This window comes from Corvus brachyrhynchos, unplaced genomic scaffold (assembly GCF_000691975.1).
Source record: "Corvus brachyrhynchos isolate BGI_N302 unplaced genomic scaffold, ASM69197v1 scaffold61, whole genome shotgun sequence".
NCBI lineage: Eukaryota > Metazoa > Chordata > Aves > Passeriformes > Corvidae > Corvus > Corvus brachyrhynchos.
This window is the reverse complement of record NW_008236478.1, coordinates 1,455,925-1,465,468: the sequence shown is the minus strand read 5'-3', so window position 1 is coordinate 1,465,468 and position 9,544 is coordinate 1,455,925. Positions and strand designations below refer to the sequence as shown.

The 9,544-nt window shown below is 47.7% G+C and overlaps 1 protein-coding gene across 4 annotated transcripts in view; it reads right to left on the bottom strand.

Moving 5' to 3' along the window:
- Positions 1–425: 425 nt before the first annotated feature.
- The window catches only part of GBF1 (golgi brefeldin A resistant guanine nucleotide exchange factor 1), a 100,372-nt gene continuing 91,253 nt past the window's right edge, over positions 426–9,544 (bottom strand). For 3 of the 4 annotated variants that reach the window (XM_017725932.1, XM_017725934.1, XM_017725935.1), the window contains 13 exons: positions 8,729–8,823; positions 8,146–8,299; positions 7,703–7,925; positions 6,343–6,506; positions 5,783–6,029; positions 5,187–5,386; positions 4,109–4,259; positions 3,631–3,761; positions 2,530–2,631; positions 1,842–1,955; positions 1,430–1,607; positions 1,084–1,221; positions 426–762 (listed from right to left, as the gene is read on the bottom strand). In XM_017725932.1, the coding sequence (XP_017581421.1) occupies positions 476–762; positions 1,084–1,221; positions 1,430–1,607; positions 1,842–1,955; positions 2,530–2,631; positions 3,631–3,761; positions 4,109–4,259; positions 5,187–5,386; positions 5,783–6,029; positions 6,343–6,506; positions 7,703–7,925; positions 8,146–8,299; positions 8,729–8,823 (2,184 nt within the window). In that variant the 3' untranslated portion in view covers positions 426–475. The remainder of the gene's footprint in view (positions 763–1,083; positions 1,222–1,429; positions 1,608–1,841; positions 1,956–2,529; positions 2,632–3,630; positions 3,762–4,108; positions 4,260–5,186; positions 5,387–5,782; positions 6,030–6,342; positions 6,507–7,702; positions 7,926–8,145; positions 8,300–8,728; positions 8,824–9,544) is intronic. The other variant, XM_017725933.1, reaches the window with a different exon arrangement.

Sequence of the window (9,544 nt, the reverse complement as noted above, 5' to 3'; positions counted from 1 at the left end):
GCCCAAACAAAGCAGTGCAACCAGAAGGGTGAGCAGGAAAGCTAGGGAATGGCTGGGGAATTGTCCAGGGACTGGACTGAGTAATCTTGAGAGGCAATCCTGTACTGCAATCCCTCTCTGGTGTGACATCAACAAGTTTTCCCTCTTTACCAGATGAATTGGTGGCAGCTTGGTCCCAGGCTGCTGGGCATGGACCTTGCCTGGCCCCTGAGATTGCAAAGGCAAGAAAGAGACTGGCCAGTGGAACTGGGCACGCCTCCATGGAGACAGGGATTTTTGGGCAGATTTCTAGGTGATGCCCCAAGAAGGGAGCAGGATGGGATGTGCTCCAGAGGACTGCAGCAACAGCCCTTCTGCTCAGGTTAGCATCATCTTTTTAAACAAACATGCCCACTACCAGAGAACATTTGGCCAGCATCCTAGCATCCTCCATCCACAGAGCTTCCTCAGCAGACAGTTCTCCAACACCCTCCAACTAATTGACTTCAGAGGTTGTCATGGGGTCACTGGGCCGTGGAGTAGCTAAGAGGGGAACAGGAGAGGTGGCTTCAATTAGAGCTGGGTTGAGAATGATTGGAAGAGTCATAGGTGGCACCCCAACCTGCAGGGGAGAGGCAAGAGGCTGCAGGATGAGCGGCGGCTGTGCTGTCGTAGGAGGTATGTCTGTAACGGGGCTTGCCTTTGTTGAAGCTGATGCTGGGAAAGAAGGAGAGGCAGAGGTGCTGATGGTGGGTGAGGGAGGTGCAGTGGCTCTCTCGGACTCTGGAAGAATGAAGAGACAAAACAGATCCTTACACAGGTCCTGACAAAGTCACCTATTTAGCTCAAAACTAAGCAGGGCTGACAATCAACTCAGGGGCCTTTTCAGACTTGCCCCTTCATACCAGGCCCTGAAGAGCAGGGGTCAATCAGAGGCATTCTGCCCACCCCAATAACATCAGCAACAACGTAGCCATTTGGAAGCACAACATTTCACAATACTAGAGGCCCGGTCACCAGAGATCATGCTAATAAAGCAAGGAAAAGCAGATCTATGCCACCATGCTGGGAAGGTGATTCCAGTAAAAAGAAAACAGGACTCACCACTGACACCCAGTTCACAAGGCTTCTCCAAAGGAGCCACATGGGTGGATGGCCTCACATCCCCCACAGGAGAAGGGGGCAGGGCAGACACTACTGTTTTCTGATGCTGCTGCTCCATTGGTATGTTGGGGACAGGATCTGGGAAGACAAAACATGCAGTGAGACCACACACCAGTTTGCTCACTCCTTTTGCCCTCTCTCAATTTGCCCTTCGTGTGCCAAGTTCCCACAGCCTCCTACAACTTCCATTTCCATCAATATCAAGGCACTATGGCAGCTGGGTACTGGACAAGGTGCAAGCACTGGTCCAAAACCTGTGTTCTTAAGGTTTCCCAGCCTCTCATACCTGGAATGACTGTCTGTTTGAAGAGCTCATCCCGCAGCCGAGGTAAGAAACAGTCAATGCGCTCCCAGGTGATCTCCCAGAGATCTGAGTATCCTGTCCGTGAGTCAGCACTATGGAATATCCCAGCTGTATCCATTACAAGCAGCATATTCTTCAGAGACTCTGGAATGGCCTCCAGCTATAATCACAGACAGGACACAGAATGGACAGATAGCAATGAACAAAAGCTCAAAACAGCCAATGGGCTGCCTTGGAAACAGGCCAAGGTGAGAAACCATGGAATAAAATGGTTTGGAAAGGAAGAAAAGGTTAAAAAAAACCCCAAAACCCACACCAAATCAAAACACCTTTGAAGTTTAGAAGGTTAAAACACAATGAATGGTTATCCAAAACACTGCATCCAGCACCTTACCAGTAAGTCACTGGAGCCAGCATGCATGTATTTGTCCATGAAGTCCAGGATTGTGAGCCAGAGGGCAGCAAAGGTGCTCAGTGAGAGCAGTGGGGAGAGATGCTGTAGGAACACCTAGGGAAAAACACAACTACTGTCAACAAGCAGTGTAGGGGCTGCTGCTCACTGACAAGCCAGTCTTACAAATCTGGATTCCCCTCCTTGTGGCAGGCTGGGAGCATGCACAGGACTGGCCTGAGGATGCCACAGGCCTCCCCTCTTCTGAGCTGCATATGTGAAGGAGTGGATCTTGTCTCCTTTGTGGAAGGCCTCTGCAGTCTGCATCACCATGTCTTCCAGCCCTTCCAGACCTCTGCCTCAGGTCAGGACTATCAGCTTGTGACATGCATCATTTCACCCCAAGAACAGACTGTCTTCAACTAATGTTGAGTGAAATACTTCTCTATCATAAAGCCACAAACTCCTTCCTGACAACTTTTCCAAGGACTAGAATCACAGAGACAGTTCTGGAAAGAAGGCATGTTCCAGCAGCAGAAGCTGGTGGAGAAGCCCAGCACTGAAGACAGTCAAACTAGCACCCTGACACCTGTCCAGATCACAGATGCTGAGAAGCAAACACAGCAAATGGTTTGGTTTTCTTGAGGAACATGGTTTCCCCTGAGCTTTCAGGCAGCAGAGGTGTGTTCACCTTGGAGAGTAGTGTTGAGGCTCTCATCCTAGTTTCTTCCATCCCCCCAACATCAGCTGGGCTGATGTTCTCGAGTAGCTTGGTTAGCAGAGGGAACAGCACCTGTTGGATCAGACACATGGATATTTTAGAGCTGAAAAATGACTGATGAGATTGCACAGACAGCCTTACAGAAAGGCATTGGCTTTTGGGACTGGTGGCTTCTAGGCAGAGGACATGACAGAAGCAACAGGACCAGCACATAAGTGGATTCACTGTAATACTCCAGGAGGCCCTGTCAGAAGCTTCAGTGTCTTAGGTTACAATGTAAGATGTAACCAAAAGTATGTATTCTATCACCAGCTGTTAAAACCAGGTGGAGCAGTGTTCCTTGTCTCTTCCATGAGATACCTCTGATAACTCCCTCCGGAGGGATATCTTCTGTTAATGGGCCATCCAGCCTCACTTCGTGACTCATAAAATAACATCATCCCATTGTGAGATGCTCCACCCAGGGGGAGGAACCAAGCATTCTTACCTGGACATAATCTGAGGTTTGGAACACCACAGTCAGCCCTTACCTACTGGATTCCCAGAGGACAAGAGCTACGTAAACACCACTGGACCTTCAGGTGAAGACCAGACCCTTCTACAGGATCACCGCTTCGACAGAACCGTATCTATCACTTCAAAGAGGACTGCAGCCACCATTTAGTTGGACTGCTACCACCACCCTGACTGACAGGGTGTCAGGTCATATCCTGTCTGGTTAAGCCAGTGTTTCTGTATTATGGCCTTGTTATATATACTAGTACAGAACTGTTATTCCAATTTCTCATATCTTTGCCTGAAAGCCCCTTAATTTCAAAATTATAATAATTTGGTGGGAAGGGGGTTACATTTTCCATTCCAAGGGAGGCTCTTGCCTTCCTTAGCAGACACCTGTCTTTCAAACGAGACACTAAGCAGAGAGGAACTTTTCACAGGACCAGAGTAGGGAACATCTTGTCTGTTGCAGTGAACAAGCTGCTCAAGAATAGACTGCTGAAGCAGGACAACACTCCTGCACACAATGCACACAATGCTGCCCTGATCACATGCCCATCCCAGCCAGGCAGTTACCTTGTTAAAGCAGGACTCCCATTCCAGGGCATCCAGGGACTGCAGGTCATGTACCAGGAGGGCCCGCTGCAAGTAAGTGAGTGCTTGCATCCGTATCTGCCGTCGGGCATCACAGCACAGCCAGGCAATACCTGCAAGAGAGGGATTTAGGGCGAAGCCCACAGGGAGAATGTCACATCCCTACTTCCCCAGTCTAGAGTAAAAATCCTAATGAAGATCAAAAACTCTCTGTGAAAAAAAATAATTATACTTGTTCCAGGCCATGGACTAGCAGTCTACTACCAGATCCAGAAACATGTTGGCAGCTAACTCATCCTGAAGATGTTTTTCCAAATCTGATCCAAGTTCTCTTTCAATTACAACAGACCCTAAAAACAACCTATGCCTGCTTTCTGCAGCTAGTTCTTGGCTCCTCAACATTCCTGCCATTACTTTGGAAGTGTCTCTGCTCACTCTCATTGCCAGGGGATGGCTTTACCCTGTAGCAAAGGACACCAGCAGTTGGACCACAGTGTTCGGGAATCCGCTGTGATTTTCCTGGCCGCTGTCTCCAGGTGTTGCTGCTCCTCTGCCCAGGAGCTGTAGATGCCAGCTGCTCGTGTGTGCAAGGTGTGCATGAGGTCCAGGAGCTGCAAGTACACGGCACAGTAAGAAACACACAGGACTTCAAATTTTGAAGCAACTCTGACCTCTGCTGTTCTCCAAACACAGCTAAAAGGCTCAAGCTACTCGAGCCTGCTTTCTGTATGTACACAACCACACACAGTTATAGAGATGGTGTCAGGCCCTGCTGTCTGTGCCCTCCTTGAAGTGCCAGGTATCTTTAACAAGATTTATGTCAGTTCAGTAGCCCCGTCAGTCTCATCTTTGAGGAACACCATTCCAGTCCTCTCTAAAGGAAGAACGGGCTCTTTCCTGGCATAGAGCATTGACTCTCAGGCAAAGGGATAAACCCAGTGATTCAGCTATGCTGTCCAGAACAACTCTGAAACGTTTTTTTTCTTAACATGTGAAGCACATGCAAAGTTCCCTTGCCTGTATAGGCACATGACAGCACTCTAGTCGGTTTACTACTGAACTGAGACCCAACACCCTGGCAGTCAGCAGGCCTGTGCCTTCACACCTTTGAAGTAGCAGCTGGAGAGAAATGACTCCATTAGCCCAGTCCTCTGTATTTGAAATTCCAGTGCCTCAGCCAACAGGGCTTTCCCCTTTCCTCAAGCTCAGATGCCCTGTCAGACTCCTTGCTAATCCTACATGAACCTCATGCCTCCAAATGACCTTAATCCATTTTACCTACTATAGTGCCTCACAGCTTCAGACCTCCTTGCTTTTCAGAGGACCTCTGTCACCATTGCTATTCTGCTTTTGCCGGTACAAATTGCAGCCTTCCTCTTTCACTGCAGAACCACATACTGCCACCACAGCCACCCTCTGCCACCCAGTGCCCACTCATCCAGGATGCAGCCTACCCTTGCCCCATAAAGAATTCCAGTGATTACCTAGCAAGGCCCTAAGAATGGGAAAGGAGAGGAGGAAATCCTTGCTATACTTACGTCCTGACTAACCTGTAAAGACACAGTGTGGTAGCTGGCAGGGATGCTCTCATCCTCGTCCTCATCACTGTGTGTGTGCGCCTGGTGCTGGCTCAAGACCCGGGATCGCCGTGTGGAGCTGTCTTTTGGCTTTTTTTTTAACCGACTGGATTTACTGTCATACCTGTGGCTCTTTCCCCTCTTCTCCTGGGACTTGTAGCCTAGGAAGTAAAAGGCAACAACATTCCATATACAATAGTCCACTACAAAATTTTCTGCTTTTCTACATACAGAGCAGCCACTTTTTGATATCCCCAGCAGAGGGCCCTGGTCCTCTGAAATGACCACTATCTGCTTGTAGGGGACCCAGTGCCCCTCAGGAACAACTTTCAGCAAGAGCTGATACTGCTGTCTCCACATCAACTCCAGACCTCCCCTCCATCATAGGGAGGGAGATAAGAATAAGGTCCCTGCTGCTAGCAGAAGACAGGACACTCCTCTCCTGGTAGACCATTTTCTTTGGGTTGGGGACTCATTCCCTGACAGTGTACTTCACACTGCTTGCTGACTGGCCACCTCAAGCCAAATCCTGGTTGTCAAGTGAAGGGCCATCTTACCCCCATTCAAGCTGGCCTCCACGAAGATACGTATTGTTTTGACGCAGAGCTCAAAGTTCTCAGGTGTAACATGGGCAGCATCTCGCACGATGAAGGACAGGGACTCGACACATTTCATGAGAGACTTTGTGTCGTGTGGGCCCAAATCCAGCCCCACAGTCAGGCTGTACTGATTGACGAGAGGTGATGGACCCAGCCTGCTAAGCCCAGCAGTGGATCTGGAGTTGTCGATGTCATCTTTCCCCACCTGCAGGGCACAGCAAGTGGGTAAGCAGGAGAGGGTAGCACAACAAGCAGCCATCTCATGCACACACTGAAAGGGCCTTTCTTCAGAAGCCAACAGGTAATGTTTCTGTATGGTCCATTTCCCTTTCTTCCTCATTGGCCTCAAAGCTTTCTCCTTTCCATCTGTGTCTCTCCCCATCCTCCCTTTATATTATCAGCTCATCTTAGCTCTCTTTTCTATTGTCTTACTCTTTCTCTCACTACCACACCCTCTGCTCACAACCATGGTAGGAGTAGTCTTCTTTGGGCACCAGAAGCCCAAAGTGACTACTCACCACTAGCCAGCCACTGTTCATGACGTCCACATCTGTGATGGAGCGATGCATCTTGCCTGGCTTCCCATGGTCTGTGTACACCTCAGAGTCAGAGGTGTAGCCACGGTCCAGGCTCATGTCACTTGGATGATAGGAAGAGGACACCTCGCTGTCTGATTGAGCACCTTCAAGACAAAAGGCGTGGGGTTTAGATCAAAGCCAAATCAGGAACTTGCAAGAGCAGCTGTGGATAAGGGAGAAGCAATCCAGATTAGTCAGATCAACATCAACCAGGGACCACAAGTGGTTACTAGAATGTTCCACACCTGTCAGATCTACCTGCCCTGACATTTAGGATAACCTTAAATTTCTCATGTCCCAAGACAGAAGTCTTTGCAAGGGACAAATTTAAGTTACTGATATAATGTTATTTAGAAGTAAAAACTCATTCTCTCCATTGTTCAACACCATCTAGAAACTCATCAACAGACAGACTTGCTGTGAACAGAGTGCAGCGAACATTTTCATAAGGAGGTAGAAAACTAATGTTTTGATGTGCAAGGTGCCAAGTCAAGCAGTTTGCTCTATCAGCAAAGAGAAGACAGCTCAGAGGGCAAAGTCCTGAAGTGTTTTTAAAAATCATGCTTCTCCCATCTGTCTACACAAAGCATCAGGACCTATCAAAGAAGTTCTAGAAAAGCAAAGAGAAACAAAGCCTTCTGGAGGACTCCCTTCTTGCTCTCTACTTCAGAAATCTGAACACATCAGCCTCAAATATATTGACAGCTGGCTAAAGCAAAACTGAACAATTTGCTGAAAAGACCACCTTTCTAACACAGTCAAGAGAAGTGAGGAATAGCGTGTTGGTCTTGTGGGAATGGTTCAGGGACTATTAATACAAATAGATCTAGTAATATAATTTTAAAGAAAACTCATTTTATGAGAACCTTAAAATGGGGACAGAAAGGAGTCAGTCCCACAAAAGAAGCAAGTATGACAGGAACAGCAGCTGGGTTTACATTTACGTGCCCAGATAAACGATTATGGCGCCCAAGGCACCAAACCACAACCAGCAGAAAATGCTCCTTGGGTAGAGCAAAGACCTCCTACAGCTGCCAGAACCAGTATCAGTTTTCTTCCCACTGCCCCCCAGGGACTAGCACCTGGATTGCTGCTCACTGAGAAGGAGGAGGTGGCAGAATAGAGACAGGAACAGACCATGAGGAGTGAACAGCAGGTGCTGGTCTTTAATCTTGCTAATGTAGTTTAATATCAGCTTTGTTTTCTTGCAGTCCCCTTTGCTAATTGAAAAGCTTGAGGAAGCAGCTGCTTATCTGGCAGGCAGGCATCAGATTTCCTAGCAAAAGCTGGCCTGTCTTACCTGTGTCGTTATCTGCCCTTGCTGTAACCTGCAGGGCTGCGGGCGGCTTCACCCCAGACCCGATGCACTCCAGGAGGGTGAAGAGCGTGTACCAGTCATCCCCAGAGTGAATGTTGGCAGCATTGGTCTTCAGGAGCTCATGGAGGCCGTAGGCAACCTCGTGGCTAACTCTGGACAGCACATTTGGCTTCATCATAAGTAAAATACGTAATGAGAGGAGAACCTGGCCAGAGAAGGAGACAAGAATAACAGACCCTATTACTTACACTCCATTCTCCAGCAACGTACTCCTTCATTTATTTAGAGCTACTTACAACAGACAGCAGTTTGTTACCACCTGCAGCACAGGCAGGTTAATATGGGTCTATCCAACAGCAACTGGTTTCCTGTGTCACCGGGTATAGCCACAAAACCCCACTAACTGCCGTTCAAAAATCCCTTACCTGTGCACTGATCTCATCTCGACGCAGCAGTCGAATGGCCAGTCTGAGCAGCCCCACCACTGCCCTCTCCACCAAGAAGCAGAACTCCATTGCATGGACACAGAGGTGATAAAGGTGGTCTCGGACAGTTTGCCAGACACAGGTCACACGGTCCCTAGCCACAACAAGGAGGAGGGAAAGGGTAGGATGAAAGGATGTGAGACAAGTAGGATCCAGCTACCTCTCCCACCAACTCCAGACCCATTATTTCTTAACTTCAGTGAAAAATTCCAGTTGGAAGATATAAGAACAGACACACAGAAACAACAAAACCATCAAACTTCTTACTCATTACTTGTAAAGCAATCAGGTGGGAGAATTCTCCCTCTGGAGTTTAGTTTATATTCTCCAGATTTCAGGATATCAAGCTAATAGCCTTTCTGTTTGCACATGCTAGAGTGGAATTGTTAAGCCCTGAAATTACAGCCACATGCTGCTTCAGCTGGCAAATCGAGGACATAAGGAACTCATTCCCTGAACCCAGGCAGCAGCTGCAGTAAAGCAGGGACATTACAGTGAATGTGCATGTATTTCAAGGTCATACCTATTCTCTAGAACAATCCGCAGAAGCATCTCCAAGCAGAAGGCTGCATCCTCTTCATCATATGTCTCCTCATCAGGAGTCACAGAGATTAGAGCCTGGAAGAGCCATGGTATTTTTATGAATCACAAGCTCCCAAAAATGAGGAACCAACAGAATGCTTTGAGTCTGGCCAAAACTGTATTCCACTGCCTGGTGAGGTCATGTATAGTCTATCAAAAAGGCACTGGATCGAGGTCAAGCTAAATCTATGGGAAAAATATATCTTTTTTTATTATGCAAGATACAATATGAACTTAAAAGATGTTAAACTCTGACAAAGTCTCTCAGATGGAGAGGAATTCTGATATCTGGCAGTTTCTTGCTAATACCATGTGAAGTACAGAAAACGCAGGCATACTTGACTACAAATACTGGAGCTATTCTTCTCAAGCCATCTATATAGAAAGGGAGAACTCCTGACATAATCGGAGTAGGAGCACAATGTTCCCCTGGAACTGAGATGACACTTTCCCAGGGAGATGAGCTTCTCTAGCCCAAAGGCTAATGAGTCCAGCCTTATTATATCTCCCACAGCAGCCAGGCACCACACTACTTAGGGACACACTGTCAAATATTTCTGTACAGCTCTTGCCTCTAGAGTGGCCTTTTAGAATGCTCTCATTAGGTACACAGCACACCTGAAATGACGAAAATCTTTAAGCTCTGACACAGAACTACAAATACTTTCAAACACTTGCCAAGAATTCTCAAGGCTTTTAGAATGCATTCCACAATTTAATGTTTTCTTCTACTGCCAGAGCAATTTGTGTCTGCCAG